The 19,853-nt window shown below is 57.5% G+C and overlaps 2 protein-coding genes across 7 annotated transcripts; both read right to left on the bottom strand.

Moving 5' to 3' along the window:
* Positions 1 to 3,624: 3,624 nt before the first annotated feature.
* On the bottom strand, positions 3,625 to 10,891 carry LOC106628394 (interferon upsilon receptor 1-like). Of its 6 annotated transcripts, XM_088062547.1 has the most exons (9): positions 10,172 to 10,891; positions 8,829 to 8,998; positions 8,325 to 8,445; positions 7,404 to 7,576; positions 6,269 to 6,447; positions 5,684 to 5,837; positions 5,277 to 5,404; positions 4,825 to 4,992; positions 3,625 to 4,510 (listed from the first exon to the last, which is right to left on the bottom strand). In XM_088062547.1, the coding sequence occupies exons 2-9, from the start codon at positions 8,896 to 8,898 to the stop codon at positions 3,794 to 3,796; spliced, it is 1,710 nt and encodes a 569-aa protein (XP_087918673.1). In that variant the 5' UTR covers positions 8,899 to 8,998; positions 10,172 to 10,891; the 3' UTR covers positions 3,625 to 3,793. The 6 variants fall into 6 exon arrangements, with proteins under 6 accessions (XP_087918673.1, XP_087918670.1, XP_087918672.1 ...); XM_088062544.1 differs by having other exon boundaries at positions 3,625 to 4,992; XM_088062546.1 differs by having other exon boundaries at positions 3,625 to 4,992; positions 7,455 to 7,576.
* Positions 10,892 to 11,019: 128 nt separating this feature from the next.
* On the bottom strand, positions 11,020 to 18,097 carry FAAH2 (fatty acid amide hydrolase 2). The gene is made up of 11 exons (XM_005527483.2): positions 17,900 to 18,097; positions 17,732 to 17,814; positions 17,377 to 17,510; positions 16,909 to 17,118; positions 16,397 to 16,516; positions 15,838 to 15,973; positions 14,926 to 15,043; positions 14,509 to 14,628; positions 13,515 to 13,626; positions 12,671 to 12,865; positions 11,020 to 11,999 (listed from the first exon to the last, which is right to left on the bottom strand). Exons 1-11 carry the CDS (start codon positions 18,095 to 18,097, stop codon positions 11,824 to 11,826), a joined length of 1,602 nt encoding a protein of 533 aa, XP_005527540.1. The 3' UTR covers positions 11,020 to 11,823.
* Between the last annotated feature and the right edge of the window lie 1,756 nt (positions 18,098 to 19,853).

Genomic DNA, 19,853 nt, shown 5'->3' with positions numbered 1-19,853 from the left:
AATCTGTATCTAGCCTGTTTTCCATCCTCTTGAAAATAGAGGATGGAAAAAAACCAGAATCCTGCCAGGTTTCACATCATGGAATGAAAAATCCTGGAGACAGGCTCATCACATTTGCTGTGGTGCCATGAGGAGGAAGCACAGAATCTCCCCAAAGTGCTCCTCAGAGTGCATTGTGAACCAGTATGAGCCCAGCTCAGGGCAGCTTGCTGCTCCTGTCCGTCAGCAGGAGCATGAATGATCCCAGGGGGCAGAGAGCTACTGGAGCAGTGCCAGGAAGTGGGAAAGTGTTGAGCTGAGCTGCTGTTCCCATGGGCTGTGGGACCAGAAATGCCCTGCCATGCATCTGAAGGATGGGCAGCATAGGAACTGGCCGTGTGGCACAGACCCTGGGAAGAGCAGTGCTGAGCGCTTGGGCCAGCACAGGGGAGGTTGTCCTGCGGAGGAAGGGGAGCTGCTGACCAGGCTGGGTGCTCATGGCACCTTCTGAGTGCAGACACTTGCCACACATCCCCAGCTGAGGGCACTCCCAGACCAGCACATGAAGTAGGACCAGTTTTGCTCTACAGTCCCCCGGGGTGACCTGAACGTCCCAGTCACTCTGCTTGGGTCCCGATCCACTGAGTTGGGGGAAAGCTCCTGCCTGGAGAGAAACAACACAGGTCTGAGCCACCAAGTTCACTTGTCTGCAGCCTGTCAGCTCGGCAGCCCTCTCCATGCACATCCACATCCTCCAAACACACCGCACTTGGGCTCCAGCTTTTGGGACGCTTTGTGGGTGGCTCTCACAATCCTCCCCCCCACATCCCGGTGGGCTTCTTGACCAAGCCAAATAGCTGACACCACTGAGTATACCAGCAGGAATCAGTGCTCTGGATGTTGCAGATCAGATCCACCAACCCACAAAGCCTTTTTGGGCTGAAGGATGGGGTCCAGCAGGACAGCCCCGATGCTGCTGCTCTGTGCTGCTTCAGGGACCCACCTAGAGCTACAGACCCATCACAAAGGCACCTTGCAGAGGGAGGCTGAGTGACAGGGCCTCATTGAGCTGTGCTGGACAGCCCTTGAGGTGGCTGTGAGGATTTGGAGTGACTCTGGACTGCCCCAGAGAGGGGTCAGGGCAGCTGCAGTGACAGGAAGGAGAGAGGGAGTAGACAGAGCAGGCTGGGGACAAGGTCAGAGCAGACCCTGCTCTTTGCATCTCTGCCTCCCATGGTTTTCAAAGATAAATGGTCCTGGGTACTGGCAGCCTGCAAAATATAAGAGCTTGATTTTCCCCCATCATTTCAGGGGCCACCACATCTCTCGTGGCTGTCAGGCACAATAGTGACTTCAAAGCCCCATTATCCCCTAAAGAGCAATTTTCCACTGTGGACTGCTTTCCTAGGCTAGCAGCTCCACTCTCTGAGAATTAGTAATAAGAAATATGCTCTTGCACAGTCCTAAACCTGCTGTTTCTAATAAAGAGCTGTTTGCAGCAGCATCCCTCTTGTTGCTTTGATCTGGCACCAGCAGAATCTGAAAACACCACAGAGAGGAGGCAGGAACAGCCCAGAGAGCGTGGTGAGTCAGAGCTTTCCTCAGCCCCTGCACCAGTACCTGCAGGCACAGCGCTGTGCCACTGGCCTGAGCCCGGCACCAGAGATGGCATCTGATCCCCAAGGTCATCCTGTAGGCTGGGCTGGGTGCCAAAGGCCTGGTTGCTGGCTCAGCCCTTTCCAGGCTGTGGAGGGAGCATGGAATTCTGAGGGAGGAGCCGGCTGTTTGGGTGTCACTGGGGCTGCAGCGGTGATTGAGGGACTGGTCCGGTGTCCTGTGCAGACCTGCCTGGGGCTGGGAGCTTACCCCGGACCCAGGTCCATCATCCAGTCCAGTCCTGTTCAGCACCTGCCAGGTAGACCAAAGTGGGATCTAATTCAGACACTGCCCCCAGGCCCGGGGCTGCACATAGTGGTGACAGGTCTCTCTTGGGACATGCTGGGACCTCACCCTGCAGCAAATGTTGCACTTTGTGGCTCTGCAGAAACCAGTGCGCTGCTCGCACTGCCAAAGCAGAAACCCCCTCTCGCATCCACTTGGAAACTTCAGCTGCTGAATGGCATCTCGAAATGTCACAAGCCTTCTGTCTTTTTCCACTCCCCATGAACAACTCTTTCATATGAGTGGGAACATTCCAGGTGTTCAACCACCCCTGGGCCAGGGCAAGCCCCTGCTGCCAGTGAGTGAGTGCCTGAATCACTCATGGGGACCCCGGCACCCTTGTCCCCACGGACCCAAAAAGAGCTGGTCCTCCTCTGACCTGCAGAGTCACAGCCAGCTGTGATCACAGCACCGCTTGTGCCCCAGTGCAAGCCCAGTTCCCACAACACAGCCGCTGTGTCTGGCCCCATTGCACCAGCCCCATGTCCTGGCAAAGCACCCAGGACTGGGCTGGAGCAGCACGATGGATGCTCTGCTGGGCCTGGACAAGCTCCTGCCTGGGATGTGGCTCCTGCCCAGAGCCTGTGGCACAAACAGCAGCTCTGACTGATGCTCCTGCTGAGAGGCTTGTAGGGCTCAACCATGACCTTGAGACACATCAGAAACTGTGAGGGACAAAGGAGATGGCAACTGCACACCAACTTCATAGGCAGCAAAAAAAAAGCATATGGGTAATACATGTGTTCCTCAAACAGCTCTTGGAACTACCTCTTTCCTTTTTTTTTTTTTTTTTTTTTGGTGTTAATTCAGCTCAATTTCTTCAATACAGCACATGTCCTCACATGGTCTGTGTGGGAGTGACCTGGGCTGGGTGCCAGACACACCCCAAAGCTGCTCCATCACTCTCCCTACAAGGCCCCAGTTGCTGTTAGCAAACCTGTTTCAGCTTGGGTTCCTCTCTCCATGGGGTCACAGGTCCTGCCTGCTAGGATCTTCCCATGGAGTCATGGTCTCCTTTGGGCATCTGGTGTGGAGTCCTCCCTAAACTGCAGGTGGATCTCTGCTCCCTCATGGACCCTTGTGGGCTGCAGGGCCCAGCCTGCAGTATGAGGCAGGGGTGGAACATGGCTGGGGTGTCAGGGGTGACTCACAGGGTTGGAACATGGCCCTGCACAGCCCCAAAGGCTCCCCAGGACTGGCAGCACTGTACCTCCATCCCCTCCAGCAGCTGCCTGGACAAAAGACACCAGTTTCTCACCTGTTCTCAGATCCAGAGTAATTCTTGTGAGTCCAAGAGCCTGGATTTGTCACTGCATTTTGACTCCACTGATCCCAGCTTGCAACACAGCACAAGGAGGTTTCCCCTGACCTCTGTGGCTTCAGGCACAGCCTCAAAATACATCCTGAGGGACTACTGCAGGGCAGGGCTCCTCAGCCATAAATCACCCCAGGATTCCTGCTAGCAGCAGAAATAATGAATGCATCCCATGGTGCTCAAAACCAGTCTTTTCCCAAAGGAGAGCAAGACAGAGATTAAGGGTGCAATTTTCTGCCAGGAAAATGCCAAGTTTACCCAGTGCCTTTCCCGACTGCTGCACAGGGAAGGGCCATGATGGGTCTGTAACACACAAACAATGAATAGAGAAGCCAGATTTCTGTAATAAATTACTGATATTTTAAAAAAACCCAAAACTCTAGCACATAATCAACATTACCACTGAAGTAAGAACCCCAACATTTTTTCATTAAAGAGCTTTATAAATATATATGTTACATTAGTATAGATACTGTACTGTGCATGCACACACACAGGCAGATAAATAGGTAAGAGTTTTGGAGGTTCAGCTTTGGTCCATGCTCCTTCTGCTGTGTCTCAAGGGCACCAAAACCCCAGCGGAAAGCCGTGGCCCATGCGTGTGGCTGCCCGTGGGATCAGCCGCTGGGGACAGGAGCCAGCGCTGGCCGGGCGGCTCCGGGAGCGGGGGGCGCTCGGGGTGCCCCACTCGCCGTGCCCAGCTGCCAGGGGGGCCCGCGGCTCGTAGCCGGAGCAGGCAGGTGCCCGCAGGGGCGAGCGGGGCTGCCAGGGGCTGGAGGCACACGGTTCTCCCTGCTCCGAGCAGCCTCGCTGCACGGCGCTGCCACCGCGCTCCGGCCCGGGCCCGCCGCCGAGCGGGGCTTGGGGGGCGCGGAGGAGCTGCCCTGCCTCCTGCTGCTCCTGCTGCTCCTGCTGCTCCTGCTGCTGCTCCTGCTGCTCCTGCTCCTGCTGCTCCTGCTGCTGCTCCTGCTGCTGCTCTGCTGCTGCTCCTGCTGCTCCTGCTGCTCCTGCTGCTCCTGCTGCTGCTGCTGCTGCTCCTGCTCCTGCTGCTCCTGCTGCTCCTGCTGCTGCTCCTGCTGCTGCTGCTGCTGCTCCTGCTGCTCCTGCTCCTGCTGCTCCTGCTGCTCCTGCTGCTGCTCCTGCTGCTGCTCCTGCTGCTGCTCCTGCTGCTCCTGCTGCTCCTGCTGCTCCCCAGCCGGGAGCTTCACGGAGCTGAGCCGGATCCGGTGGCCAGCCGTGCCGGGACTCTCCTGCAGGTACTCCTGGCTGCAGCTTCTGCTTGGCACGGGCAGAGCAAGGTGTGAGCCTGCTGCCAGGACTGGGCACTGGCATTTAGAATAAAGCTGGAGGCACAGGGGGAGCCATAGCTCAGGTATCTGGCTGTCCCTGTCACCGACGTAGCTGTTTCCAGTCGGTCCCACCAGCGCCAGCTGCTCTGGCAAGTCATGCCCATCACCTGCCTCCCCATCCTCCTCCAGCTGTGAGGGGACCTGGGAACCCAAGGCGTGGCCCAGCTGGCTGTGGGTGCAGGATGGGTCCCTTTCCTCAGGACACTCTGGGCCAAACCCGTTGGCACAGTAGCCACTCACATCCTGGGCAAGGCCTCGGAGGAGCTGTGGGGCCGCGGCTGCCGCCTGGCCAGCTGTGGATGGCCCGTGGGACGGGAGCACAGGCTGCAGGAGCAGCACCAGGGCATCCTCCTCACACTGGAGGGGAGGCACCTGAGTGGGCACACTCAGCTCGCTGTTCTGGAGAGCCTGCAAGGACACAAGCAGTGACACGGTCAGCCTCAGCCGGACAAAGCCCTGCCAGCTTGGGGAGTGACAAACACCAAGGGCTGAACACCAAGGGCTGCACTGCCTGAGCCCCCACCCTCTGCTGGGACCCACGGCTGGCTGGTGCCCCACCTTCCTGGGGGCAGGGGTTGAGACAGCAGGGGAGGCTGCTGGTGTTGTGAGAGTTGGAGGAAAGGAGGTGCTGAGCCCCTGAAAATGCAGGGAACCCTGGCTCGGCTCCAAGCTGAAGGAGAACGGTCACTCACCAGTGCTTTTGGGAGGCACATCTCCGGAGGACTGGGGAACACGTGCAGCTGAATGAAGCACAGCCCGGCCACACTTAGCAGCAGCAGCAGGAAGAAGGCGCTCAGCACGGCGAGGACCCATGGAAAGCCTGCCAGGGTACAGCAGGCTGAGGGGTCACTCAAGCACATCGCTCCCACCCCACCTGCTGTCAGTGTTTCCCATCCATGTCAGGCTGGGATGTTTCAGGGGGCGAGCCCAAGGCAGAGGACAAGAAAGCATCGCCCTGAGTGGTCCCACTGGGCAGCACTGGGCCCCAACCCTGACTGCAGTGGCAGGGGGTGAGGGACCCACACCTCCACACAAGTCTGTGCTCTGAGCAGGACCTGAGATGCAACCGTGCCAGCTGAAGTGGTGAGAATGCTCCCACCTGCAGGGCCTGCTGGAGTCACCAGGCACCGCTCAACCTCCCGGCTCCGCTCCCTGGCAATGTCTGCAGCCACCGTCCGGACACAGTACTGTGTGCTGGGCTTCAGGTGCCCAAAGGTGCAAGGCACTTTCTCACTGCTCCATTTGCAGGGCACCTGGAAACAGATGGGACGGGTGGCCACAGCAGCTGGAGGTGGGGTTTGTGCATGGCTCCACTGCTCTGTGCAGCCCCAACATCCCGCTTGCCCCATGGTCCCACCTCCTGGGCACCTCCACCTCTGTTCTTTGCCCCAGGAGGTGTTCAGGTCCCAGAGCATCTCCTGAAACACCTGTGGCATCACCTGTCATCTGAACAGAACCAGTCCAGTTCTTGTTACCCAGGGGAGGGAAGGGGTCTCCTGCCTCGCTGAGGTGAGAGCCCCGGATTGGGGGTGCAGAGCACTTCACACCTGCATGCACAGCCACGTGTGGGCAGGGCTGCAGCACAAGCATCCCCACACCACTGCAACCTGAGACGGTGGATTTGCTGCACCAGGAAAGCTTGTGTGAGCCCTGCACCTCTGGGCCCTGCCCAGCTGCCACACACCTGCTGGACAAGCAGGTCCTCCTCGTACAGGTGCAGCCAGTACCACAGCTTCAGCAGCACTCGGTCGACTGGCTTATAGGAACCAGTTCTTTTCTTGTAGGGAGTGAGTGGTGTGATGATTTTTACGCTGAGGATTTGATCCTGGAGCAGCCAGGACAACTTGGGGGGGCCAATAATTGCTGTAGGGAAGGGAAAGAATATAGAAAATTAAGGCCTTCAAAGGAAGGCAGACATCTTGTTTCTCTAGAAGTGATATTTTTCTGTCTGACATTCCCCTCCCAGAGCACAGAAGCTCCTCGGGTCTTGCTCTGAAACCAGCTCTAGGAATGGCAGCCACCACTTCTTCATGACAGCTAGCACTGCTTCTGCCTCCTCTTCACACCAACAGACCTGTGGCACCACCAGCTCCCACTGCTGAGACCTCCACCCCTGAGCGATCCAGCAGGGCCTGGAGATCCACTGCCAAGGCCAGCAATCACTTTCTAAATGAATACACCCACTGCCATGCCAGTTGGATGCAGAGGGGATGAACAAGGGAACACAAACCACCAACATAGAACCCACTTTGCTTCTCACACATTCAGTTTATTGCAACAACCCCTGTGATGGAGGTCAGAGGAGGGTCCTGAAAAATTTCTAGCTCCATGAGACTGCCAGGATTTTGGACAGAGCAGCCTGTGACTGAGAAGAGGCACATTCCCACACCTGGCAAACACAACAGTCAGGGTGAATGGATCACCAGAGGGTCTGCCCCTGCCTGCGCCAGCTTCATCTTGCTGGGGCAAAAACTCCCAGACCATGACAGGGGAAGAAGGTGAGCCTTTCAAAAGCCAAGCCCGGAGGCATATCCTCTTTCCTGCCCCATCTCGCTGCATTCCCCAGAGACCCAAGTTCTCATGGTGCCTTGCTGGCCTGGGGCCTTCTGTTCTTCATCTCACTGTGTCTCCTCTGTCCTTTTGCTCTTCACCCAGCCCTCCTCCAGCCACTCTGCCTCATCCCTTTCCTCTGGTTCTGACCCTTTTCCCTCCAGTATCCTAATATGCTTTCCCGCTGTATCCCATCAGATCTCTCCAAGGACCCCTCTCCCCGTTGGTCCCCAGGAAGAGCCCAGCTGGAGGAGCTCCCCAGTCCTTACTGTCTCTGTACAGCTGCAGCTCGCTGGAACTGGCCCACTCGGACTGCTCACCTCCGGCCACCACTCTCACCCGTGCCCAGTAGATATCATGAATCCTGTCAAAATACAGCTCACACACCCAGGAGCTTCTCCTGTTCCCCCCGCAGGCACCTGCCTTGGTCCAGTTTGAGGTTCTGCCCAGGGACAAAACACAGGAATTGCTTCTTTTCAGCATCTTCCCAGCCCAAAGGGAGGGCTGCCCAGCACTGCCTTCCTGCCCAGGTGGAGAGTGCAGGAAAGCCCAGGTAGCAGCCAACAGTCTCCCAGGATGGGTGAGGAGACAGGTCACCAGCAAGCTGACTCCCTCCTGGGGACAGATGGCACCTGGCACTGCACCCTGACCTGTGCTCTCCACAATGACAAAACACACAGCTGTGGCAGGGAGAACCCCCAAGGAGTTGAGGCTGTTGAGGCTCTGTGGTATGAGGGAACCTGAGTGAGTGGTGACGGCTTGAGCCTCAGAGAAGGGTGACTTTGGGTGGGGAAGAGAAGACAGAGCCTTCCTGTCAGTGGTGCCCAACGAAAGGACAAGAGGCAGTGGGCACAGGTTGAAATACAGGAAATCCCATTTAGCATAATGGAAAAAAACCCAAATCCCAAGTCCAAAAGCAACCCCTTAGTTTGTTACTGGGAAAGTGACCAGGAAAAGGACCAAGAAGTCCAAGGAGGTTGTCTTGAAGTTATTCAAAACCTACCAGGACACAGTCCTGAGCTGACCCTGCGTGTGCAGAGGTGGGACAAGCCAATCCCTGCCAACTCCACTGCTCTCTTACTCTGTGGCATTTACTGCCAGGCAACAGTCCTCTGGCTACCTGGGGTCCCCAACAGCCTCTGCCAGGGTATAAGAGGAGCAGACCCCTTCAGCCACTCCTCCCCACCTACCTGTTCCTCCACTCCACCTCGTAGGTGGCATAGCTGGGTGAGCTGGGGTCTGGCTCCCAGTGCAGCCAGACGTGGAAGTTGTGTGCCTCCAGCCTCACGTGCCGTGGCTGCAGCAGTGTCCCTGGGGAGGAGCAGAGGGATGTGAGCAGCATCCTGAAGAGTCCCCTTGTGGCCTGGTGCACAGGTTCCCCAGCTTCAGCCTGACATGGGCAAACACTGACTTCAAAGCGGCTCAGCCCCTGCATCCCCCCAATCCATCACACACTGAGAACATCCTCTCCATGCATCTGCCAAAGCAGAGACACAGCTGACAGAAAGGGGGAGACAACACCCTGACACAGCTGCTGCTGACCCCAGGGTTTCCTTTCTCATCACACCTTGATGACCACTTGGGCCCCTCCTCTTCACAGGTACCTTCAGTAGGTCTGAAAGGTGTCCCTGTGCCTCTCCTGCCCTGCAGCCATGGTCCCCCCCAGACTGTGGTGACAGCTCCAGCTGGCTTACCCTGCAGCAGGGAGCAGCTGGCCAGGAATAGAAGCAGGAGCAGGGCAGGGCTCATCCTACCACAGCCCATCCATCTGCCCCCACGTTACGCTGCTGCGCCAGGGGCTGTGGAAAGGGATGGGTGTGCTGGAGCTGTTCCGCTACCTGCAGACATCACGGGCTGCTGGCACCTGGGATTAAAAACAGAGTATTATTCCCAGAAGCTTCAGCCAGTGACACTGCCCCATGGAGTCCACATGCCTATCGTGGCACAGAGGTGTCCAGTGGCAGGGGACCTTCACAGGTACCCTCAGGGCTCTGTGAACCCACAGAGACGGTGGGCAGCTGCCACCCTGCTATGGCACTGTGCATGTGCTGCAGCGACCTTCTGCTGCACCCACCTGCGGCGCCCCGCCATGAGAAGCCACGCTGCCTTTGTCACCAGGATGCGGGGCTGAGAAAGCTCCTCACCTGATGCTCACACCACTGGGGAGGTGACTCAGCCCAGCTCTGGGCATGACTCACACTGGCACAACCTGTGACACCACTGCCAGGACACCCCCGGATATCCCACAGCCTCCCGGGTATGGGGAGGGCACTGTGTGTGACAGCACCCACAAGGCAAAACGGGGCACAATGAGGGACCCTCGGGCTGTAAGCAGAGACCTCAGACTGAGCCAAAGCAGAACCACCTCAGCATGTGGTACAGAACGTTCCCCCCATGTTTCCTCTGCCCTTGCAGCATTAAGAGCTTGAAACAAGGAGGAACAGTCAACAAGCAGGGACGTGCAGCTGCAAACTGTGGGCGAGGGCTGAGGTGAGACCTCTGAAACACCTGAGGTGAAGCACAGGCAGTTGGTCCAGGGATTCCCCCACCCTGTGACCAGCAGGAGCCCTCCTGCCTTTGCAACAGACCCCATTGAAGGAGGCAGCATTCCTGGGGCTTCTGGAAGCCCAGAGCTGGGGAACGGATGGAGACCCTAGGACCAGCTGCCTGTGCAGACAGGGACAGGGCTGCTCCTGCTGCAGAAGGCGGCACAAGGGAGGCAACGCTTCCCTGAAGCAGCGAAGGTGACTGCAGACCAGTCACTGCCAGCCCCCCAGCACATCCATTCCCCTTCTGCCATGGCCAGAGGAAAAATCCCAGCAACTCTCCCCGTGTTGTGGCAATAACTGAGATTGTGGGAAATAACCCCCTCTGCTCTGCACATCCTCTCCTTTGTCTGCACCCTCACCACACCACCCTGAGGCACCAGCGCTCCCCCCTACCTTGATCCAGCATTTCCTCTGCCCCTCTGCCGTATCAGGAACCCACCTGGCCCACCACCCTGTTAAATGCAACACCCTCAGCTCAGCAACCTCACATTTGGCTCCAAGTGCTCACAGGAAGCGCTGCCACGGTCGGCTCAGCTGCCAGGCTTCCTCCAGATGGGGGACAGTCCGTGTTGTCCGTGCCACCAGGCTGGGAGACGTGATTTGACTTGGGTGGTTTGTAGCTCCTTTGCTGAGCCAGGGCTTGTTTTTTACCTTCCTTGCTTCCTCGTTAGCAACGTCCCAGCTGGGCGCAGGCGCTCTGCAGTGCCCTCTGCACAGCAGAGCTGAAGCACAGCCTGTGCCAGCACGCCATCCTGTGCTAGCCCTGCAGGGACCGTCAGTGGCGTGGAGACAGGCAGGAACATGGGGCTCAGGCCAGGGGTGACACATGGCAGGGCAGACACAGGCCAGGCCAGCCCAGCAAAACCAGTATCAAATTTTATCCTTGCCAAGACCAGTGCTGCAGGCTGGGCACACAGGGCTGGGGCCCCTCATTTTGCCCTGGAGGCCACAAGGACCTGCACGTGGCTCTGCATCGCCTCAAGAGCTCCAGGCCTCTGGCAGCCCACTGGGGTAAAACACAGTTGGGCTTACGCCTCCTAAGAACTGTGCAACCATTACAAGACTAACAGCCACTGAGGGCAGCACGTGGAGCTCATAAGCAGCCTTCAGCTCTGCCTAGAACCCAGCAGTCATTGTCAGCCTGGGCGTTCCAAAACAAGAGCCCCGGAGTGGTCAAGTGCCAGCCTGGGGGCCAATGCCAGCCTCTCCAGTGTTGTCCCTGCACCACTTCAACTGCCAGCAGTGCTGGGTAGCCCTGACACATCCCGGGTACAGATGGGGCTGGGGCCTGGCAGGAGCTGGAAGGGACACAGACATAAGGACAAGGACACACAGCCACAGTAAACTGGACAGGCTCTTTAATACCTTCCTTAATGAGAACAACTTGTGCTTGCTGCCTGCTCAGATGAACTACTCACATTGCTGGCCATGTGTGCTCCTGGGGCAGAGGCCAGGCAGCTCAGCAGGACAGGTAGCAGGGGACACCAGTCAGGCAGGATGATCCCCCCAGAGAGAAGAGGAAGACACAAAGAGGAGATGCTTTAGCCAGTGCTGAAATGCCCTCAGCTGTGCCTGACAGCTGCACACTGCAGAGCCCAGCACCCAGCACCCCACAAAGTGCTGCTGGCCAGGCGGGCCTATGGCTGCTCCAGGCCCCTCAACCCCTCATCCTTTGTGGTCAGAGGGTGGGGGGAAGCCTACAGGAGTTTGGGAGGACTGTGGGTACAGTCAGGCCAAGGAGGCCCAGGCAGCCCCGAGGGGTGTGGCACAGCTGCCCCCAGCAGTTTGGAAGCATGTCTTCTGCCTGGCTCTCAGCGTTTTGAAAGCACAAAAGTTACAGAACTGGCCAACTCCATGGTCTGGAAAAGGTGGGCATGTGCCCACTGCAGGCAGGATGCAGGCAGGACATCCTCAGACTGCGGCACTGGGGTTCCTGAGGGGGCTGGGGAAAGGCAGGTCTCTCCCTGAGAGAGGGTGCCACAGGGATGAGGACTCCAGTGGCAATGGCCCAGCTGTTCCTGGGCTGGAGGCATCACCAGCCACTCCCAGCAGGGCACAGGGGGATGCAGAGGGAGCAGACAGTGCCATGATAGGATCGAGCATCAGCACTTGTCACCACCTCTGTACCTGCCCCCCAAGGTCAAACTTTCCCTGGTAAAACCCATCCTCCAAAGGCTTTCTCCAGGTACTGAGCTACTGCCAGTGTCAAGTGGTCGTTGTAGGCGGCTGCCACCAGCTGGATGCCCAGCGGCAGCCCCTCGCTGCCCAGCCCCAGCGGGCACTGTGTCACCGGCAGGCCCAGGACATTGAAGATGGCTGCAAGAGAGAAGGTTGGATGGATCAGAGCGAGCACAATGATTGGGATACATCACTGCCTGGCTCTCCCACCCTGGGCAGGCAGCTCTGCCAAGCACAGCACCAAGATCCTGGCAGCTGGTGCTTTGTGCAGCGACATGGTTACAAGAGAAATCACTGGCCAGAGATTCCCATACATCATGTGTATAAAGGGCACCCATGAGGGATGGCACACACTGTGGCATGCCAAATTTGGGTGGTTCCTGCTCCAGGCAGCAGCCCTTCATCACTCCAAAGCCAGGCAGCACTGACACTGGCACTGAGGTGTTCAGACCACAAGAGAACCACACAGGGAGCGCCAGGCTGTACCCCAAGAGATGGCAGGTCTCAGGTTCCTGCTAAACTGCAGCTGTAACCCCTCTGGGGCACAGAGGCCCCCAATATCACACACAAAGTCAGGCCTGCCCTGCTGTGGGCTGGCACCTTTGGTAAAAGATAAAAAATGCCACACATATGAAGTACGACAATCCTCGCCCCACTCTCTGGAGCAGGACACCTCTTTGCTGCACAGCCCACTGTCAGCAATGCAAACACTCTGGGTACAACACCCCAGCTGCAAGCTCACACTGCTGCCATGGGGAGACTATCCTGACAGCCCTACCTGCAACCCCACAGGAGCCAGGGCTGCTCACCTGTGTAGGCAAAATTGAAGGGCATGCAGATGGGGGAGTGGTGCTTGGGGGCGATGGTGGGGTGCGAGGGGTAGAGGAGCACCCCGTCCGGCCCCAGCAGTGCCTCCATCTCCTCCTGCAGGCTCTTCCCCATGCTCACCAGCTTGGCCTTCCCACTGAGGTTGAGGTTCACCAGCTTCTCTGTCAGTCCCAGGGCTGCAGCAAAAGGTGGAAGTGGGGACAAGAGCAACTGAGAGGACCGTGGGCCACGTGGGGCAGAAACAGATTGCCCAGCCACGTGCAACATGCCCTGCTTCTGGGGTGGCCTCCCAAGTACCCCTTCCTGCCAGTAGCCACAGCAGATTGACCCCAGCACATATTTGTGGGCAGCATCACCCCAGCTCTGCCAAGGGAAAGGCATTCAACCTGCCCCTTCCTTCCAGCTTTTCCAGCCAGTGGGATTGAGCAGAGCTCGCAGAACAACCCCAGCACTCATTAGACAGCAGCACAACTGCACTGATTAGGGTTCTCTAGTACCTGCTGCTATGAAACAAGATCAGTGCAGACCCTGGTACCCTCTGAGCCCCAGCAGTTCTGGCAGGGCTCACAGCAGGAGTGAACCATGCCCCCAGCTCCATCACCCTCACTCCTTCCCTCAAGATACCCACTCCCATTTATCAAAGTTCCACTCTCTTGAGCTTGCATGTGACTCAAAGACATGGAGTGTCATTACAAAACTAGGCTGAAGCTGCTCAGGAAAAACCCTGACTTCCTCCACTGGGCATTGGAAGGGTAATACCTGCATTTAACAACTTGCCCACCCCACCACTGCCTCTGCACTCCCTGGGGCCCCTGCCAGCATTACCGATAGCTGGGAGAGTGTGAGAAGACATCCCCACGAGCCACTTCATCAGCTCCCACAGCGGCCACACTGGCTTCCCATGGTCCCCCAGCAGGTCAATGAATCTTTGTGCCTCCTGTAACACACCCACTCCCCTGTCAGCACAACCAACATGCAGCAGGGAGGCACAGGCTGGCATGGGACAGTGAAATTCTGCTTGTCCCATTATCCCAATGTGAGGTGTTCCTGCTTTCACACAGGAGATGCCCATCAGGAGCGCTCCACAGCTCTGACACTGATCCAGGGCAGCAGCAGGAGTATCTTTCCCTGCCAGAGACAGCAAGAAGAAGGGAGAGCCCCCCAAAGCAGCACACAAGTGACGTGATGCAAGGGATAATATCCCAGAGGCATTTCTTCCTGTGATATGACCATGGAACCTGGAAGAAGGAGGTAGAGGAGCCAGACAAACCCTCCTTAGTGTGGTGGGGCTGGGCTGCTTCATCACTGCCTCTGTGCCAGGAATGCACAAGTTATGACACTCCCAGAAGTTTATTTTATTACAAAATACTTTCCTGCACGCACAGAGCATAGCACAGTGTCTGCAATTCCAGGGAAAAATAACGTAAGTGGGGTTCCTCCTGGAAAGCTGCTAGCTGCCTGCCTGTCCTGGTATCCCAAAGGGTGTTAATCCCAGCCTACAAAGAGCAAGGCAGGATGCCCCCTGCTCAGCTGCCTTATCAACCTGCATGGAAAAGGTCAATGTGCCAAAACAACCTCCCCCTCCCTATTACCACATTGCTCCTTTGCTGAGAGCCATGGCCTCAACCCACAGGACAGCAAGGGAGAAAGGGCTGTGCAACTTTGGGAAGAGATGGAAGGAGGATTCAGGGGGAAAATGGAACTGGGAAAGCCCCCGAGTAGGTTTGGGAAGCCTACAGCTCCCTATAGCTGGCCCCGAACAGCTGGTTCTTCCCTGATGCCTCCAAAGCTGTGCCTTTGCCAGCTCACTCTGACACACCTGCCCCTCGCTGTCCTCGGATAACATCATGGCTGACCAGATCTGGAAAGAATACTTCATCTTGTGGATTGCCACACGCTGAACCCGGACCCCGAGGTCACTTTCGAGGTGCTCCACTACCTGAAGGGAAGAGCAAGGATGGGTTTGTTTCCACAAAGATGTGATGCATGCCAGAGGAGGATAAGGAGACCTACTCACAACATCTTTCCCCTGTGTCCTCTTTAGCCCTGAAGAAGAAAAAGTTCTTTCCACTTTTTAACTGCTGAAAGCACAGGACTGGGATACAAGACTGCCACCCCAGCCCTTCATCCCATCAGCCCCTGCAGGAGCCACCATACAAAGCAGCTCTTTCCCCTCCCCAGGGCTCCTTTGACCAGTCTCCCCAGGTTCTACCTTCAGGCTCACGCTGCTTCCTACCTTCTTTTGGGCCTGCAAGATCTCCTTGTCCACAGGTGATACAAAAATGGATCCGCCGTCATGATCCATGCAGTGGAATTTGATCTTCTCCAGTGACACCTTCTCATTCAGTTTCAGCCTGGGAAAGGAATGGTGCTTTGTCACAAATCCATCCCCAGCTCCTCTGCAGCAGCTAAAGGTTCCCACACGCTCATTATGTATCTTCAGGTGACCCTGCTCTGTCCCCCAGAGTGGCAAGGTGAGACCCTGAAGACACACAGACACCTACTGCCCACAACACATCCAGCTGCTCACCCGCCCCCTCAGTCCCAGCAAGTTTCTGTTGGGCAAGGTCTCATCCCTCCAGAAGCACCTTGTGATTACACACCCTGGCTGCAGCCAAGGCTGGGATTGCACAAGAACCAGGGAAAAAGCAAAGTGGAAATGGAGAGAGCAACTGTGTGCAGGCTGTGGCAAAAAAGAGGGCTGCCCCATGTGCCACATCTCCGCTCTGCTCCTCACTGGCACGCAGCATAGTTGCACTTGGTTGCACGGACCAAGAACTGAAAGAACTGAAGTGGCCATGGTATGGGATGGAAAACTCCTCATTCAACAACAGGAAAAAAGCCCTGTAATTCCCAGGAGCAAGGCCAGGCCTGGGAGGGGTGTGTGGGACAGAGGTGGGAAACAGCTCCCTGGTGAACAGGACCCTATCAGTTGGCCCATGTCTGCCCCTTCCCAGGAGCACATGGGTGGTGGGAAGGGCAGTCCCAGCAGCCAAGGTCCTGCTGAAGCCAACAGCAGAGGAAGGAAATCACTAACAAGCAAACCGGGTGGCGTGCACGCCTGTCTCCTACAAAGGACTAATACACTGTAAGGACCAGAGAGGTGCCAACTCCAGCTCAGCAGCTGGGAGCAGTGGGAACAACTCACTTGCTGACCCCAGGACCGGCCATGACTCTCAACACAGGTTCCAGGTCCTCTGCGTAGCGGCACATGGGCCCCGTGCACAGGTAGCTGGTCCGCACCCCATGGGCGTTTGGGAACTGGCCGTCGTTGGGCACCACCCCTAGAGCAGAGATGTCAGATACTACCCTGAGTATCGCCTCCACACCTGCTGGGGTCTTTGTGTGCCAGGAGATATGGTTCCCCAGGGACAGCACACCCCATAAGAGCTGACGGCAAGCTGCGTGGGGTCAGTGGGTTAGTTTTAGAAGGGAGGACAAGCATCCAGTCAGGACACTGAAAGCCAGATAAACAACCCAGCAGATCCCAACCTTGTGAAAACATCCCACGCTGAGAATGCAATACTTGGGTAAATCCCCACCCGTCTCCCACGTGCCTGGAGTTCTGCCACCAAAAGCTTTCCCAAATGCCGACACCTGCTGTGCTCCCTCAACAGGCTTGTCCCATGCAAGGAGTTACCTGACTCCTTACATCAATCCCACCAGTGACCAGCACAGGGGTGTCCTGACCCCAACACCCACCTTACCTGTTGTGGGTTTATGGCCAAAGACTCCATTGAAGAAGGCAGGCATCCGGATACTGCCACCGATGTCAGAACCCACACCTATGACTGAGCAGGCAGCTGCCAGGACACTGCCCTCCCCACCTGCGCAGGAGAAAACGTGGCAAAACCCCACAGATTATGGTGCAAATCCTCCAGCAAAGCAGGAGCACCTCACAGTAAGGGTGGGGGCCTAAAAAGCAATAGGGATGGGGAGCTTTAAGTGATGGCTGTGGGACAGCCTGGGACTGTGGGCCAAAGGGATCTTCCTGCTGAGGTACAACAGAGCAAACTGAAACAATGCCTGATGAAACACCCAGAAGAGGCAAAGCAGCTGAACCTTCCAATAGCCTACAGCAGTGCCCAGGAAAGAGGCCCGTAATCTCTGCAAGAGCCCAGGGACACATTAATAGCTGTGTGCAGAGACGCAGAACTCTTCCCTTGCTGCATTTTAACCTGCCGCTCATGCAGGACTGTGCCAAGGAGCTGGGGTTCACCTGAGCTGCCGCCCACAATCCTCTGCAGGTCGTAGGGATTGTTGGTCCGCCCGTAGACCCTGTTGCTGGACTCGTACCACATGCAGAGCTCGCTGCAGTTGGTGACACCCAGTGGGATGGCACCTGCCTGCTTCAGCCGCGACACCACTGTGGCATCCGAGGTGGCGATCACATTGCGGCGGTTGACCAAGCCAGAGGTGTTGGGCATCCCTGTGGTGCCAAGATAAACAGGAGTGAGGCATCAGGGCCAGTGCCCCGAGATAACCTGGGGCTGCAGGAAGCAGGTTCCCAGTGACAGCTGCTCCTCCGCAGCACCTGTGTGCTACACGTGAACGCAAACGCAGGAGCCCGGCCAGAGCTCGGTGCAAACCAGGGAAAGGGAGACTACTTCCCTCCAAGCACCTGCCACAGCCCCCCACCACTCTGGGGAGCACATCAAGACCTGGAGAGGCACAAAAACGAACCCACCATAGAGAGAAAAGGCCTCCTTAACGGTGAAGGGAACCCCCAACAAGGGGAACTTCTCCTCCAGGCAATCATCGCCAGGGCCCTCCAAAAGCAGCTTGTCCACCTGCCGGGCTTCCTGCAAGGCCTCCTCAAACCTGTAACACAGCACCCGGCGATGTTCTGGCGCTGGATCAGAGGAGCGGGCAGACCCCAAGCGCGGCAGGAGCTTGTGAGGGGAAGTGAGACCGCCCGGTCTCTGCCGGAGCCGGGCGCGCTCAGCACGGAGCTGCTGCGGTGGCGGCGAGGGGATCCCCGAGCCCCGGCGGCGGCCCCGCCTTGGGCCCGAAGGGAGGCAGGCGGGGAGCCACCTTCTCACCTGTCCTTAACCACGGCATTGATGAGGGGATTCACCTCCTTGATCCTCTCCACGTACGCCTCCACCACCTCGATGCACGTCACCTGGCACGGGGCACAGCGGGACCTGCCGTGAGGCGCGGGGAGCGGCCCGAGACCCGCCGGCCCCGCTCCCCCTGCCCGGTGGTACCTGCCGCGCGCGGAGCAGCTCCGCGAGGCGCCGCGCGGACAGCAGCAGGAGCGCGTGCCGCGGCTGAGGGACGGCGCGTGGGGCGGCGCGCGCGGTGCCGGCGCGCGGCGGCGGCAGCAGCGCGAGCAGCGCGAGGCAGGCGCGCGACAGCAGCCGCAGCAGCAGCGCGAGGCAGCGCTCCGCGCGCGACAGCGCCATGGCGGCCCCGCCCGGAAGTGACGTCGGGGCGACGCACCGCCCGCGTTGCCGTGGCGACCGTTCCGCCGCGGCCTCTGCCCGGGCTCGTCCCAGTGCCACGTGCTCGGGGCCCGCCCCGGCCCGGAGCCCCCCGGGAACGCGGGGCCGCTCGGGGGCCGCTCGGGGCCCGCCCCGGCCCGGAGCTCCCCGGGAACGCGGGGCCGCTCGGGGGCCGCTCGGGGCCCGCCCCGGCCCGGAGCTCCCCGGGAACGCGGGGCCGCTCGGGGGCCGCTCGGGGCCCGCCCCGGCCCGGAGCTCCCCGGGAACGCGGGGCCGCTCGGGGGCCGCTCGGGGCCCGCTGTGCCCGGAGCTCCCCGGGAACGCGGCGCTCCCCGCCCGGGGGACACCTTCTGTCTCGCTGCCCGGCGCTCAGGCCCGCTGTGCCCGCTCCTCTGCTCCGGGACAAAGGCACACTTACCACACTTACTTTTAAACATGCTCTGAGGTGTTCAGGTACTTGATTATGGAAACAGGAAGAGCACTGTATAATCTGAAACCCTCAGGGCAAAAGAATTGGTAATGCTGGGGGAAAAAAAATCATGTATTTTAAACCAAGGATTTAAGCAGCATGTGAGCAGGCCTTATTGCGTCTCTTTCCTTCTACATAGTTGGCAATTGAATTATCAGTGCAAAGCAAGGCTACAAAGGGACACATTTCTTGTGAAAATCTTCTGTGACCGCAAAGTCGGCAGGTCAGCATTTGGAGAACAATCTGCAGCACACCCGCCCTAGAAGGCCATCGGCCAACCTCTGCCCCCTAAAACCTAAGATGATATCGAAGTCACCTTGATAGTAGTTATTTTCTCATAATCTTATCAAAGAGACTTTTTCTCCTTGCCTGATGCAGGGAGAGGAGAGAAGAGAGAAGAAGCTCATAAGGGCTCGCTCAGGATTAAGTCAGGTGTCCTCTGTCTTCCAGAGCTAAAACAGTAAAACTCTGAGCTACCCTCCTAAATGTAATCCCAGCAGTGCTTTGGTATTTTTTTTTCTCAATTTCTTGGTGAATTTTCTGGTTTCCCCCCTTCAAATCCTGCCCAAATGTTGGCAGAGAGGGGTACAAACCAAAACATTTCTGTCCTGACTCTCTGCTTAAGTTGCTGCTCTGGAGAGACCTTCCCTAAGTTCTGGCATTTTGTTTGTCATGGGAAGTGCCTTGCTTAAACTTTGTCTTTTAACATTTCAAGAGCAAAGCTTTGAAATTCACACTGGATCAGCTGCCGTGTTGCCCTCTGTGAGCTCCCCTTGTCCCTGCTGTTCCTGTTGCACACCAGCACTGTCCCAGACCAGCTCAGGCTGCTCCTCCCTTAGGTCAAGCTGAGGAGCGTCCTGGGAGCTGAGAAGAAAGAACAGCTACGTGCTAGAGGTCATGGTAGCCCAGTGGAGCTTTGTGTCTATGGAAAACAGAAAAAATCGGACACAAGCTCTAGAAATAAAGGAGTAAGGTCTGGAAACCTAAGGCTGAAGTGATTCGGACTGTTTTTCAGTTACCATAACCAGCCAACCAAGCAAACACCACCCTAGGTGCACACTAAGAAGCCAGTTAATGCCAGTCTGATTACCAAGAGCATGGGGGCTTGACATACAGAGTGAAGCTCACCCATTCAGACCTGTCCCACCAAGCGACACCAGCTGCTTAGAAGAAAAACATGTTTCCGGGTCTTGCACTCTGGGATTTTATGCTTGTCATTATCGTCAGTCATTTCATTACTACCAAAGT

This window comes from Pseudopodoces humilis, chromosome 15, assembly GCF_049639895.1.
Source record: "Pseudopodoces humilis isolate 2021_Gansu_Grassland_sample_001 chromosome 15, ASM4963989v1, whole genome shotgun sequence".
NCBI classification, from domain to species: domain Eukaryota; kingdom Metazoa; phylum Chordata; class Aves; order Passeriformes; family Paridae; genus Pseudopodoces; species Pseudopodoces humilis.
The sequence above is the reverse complement of the archived record's forward strand: the minus strand, read 5'-3'. Positions and strand labels throughout refer to the sequence as shown.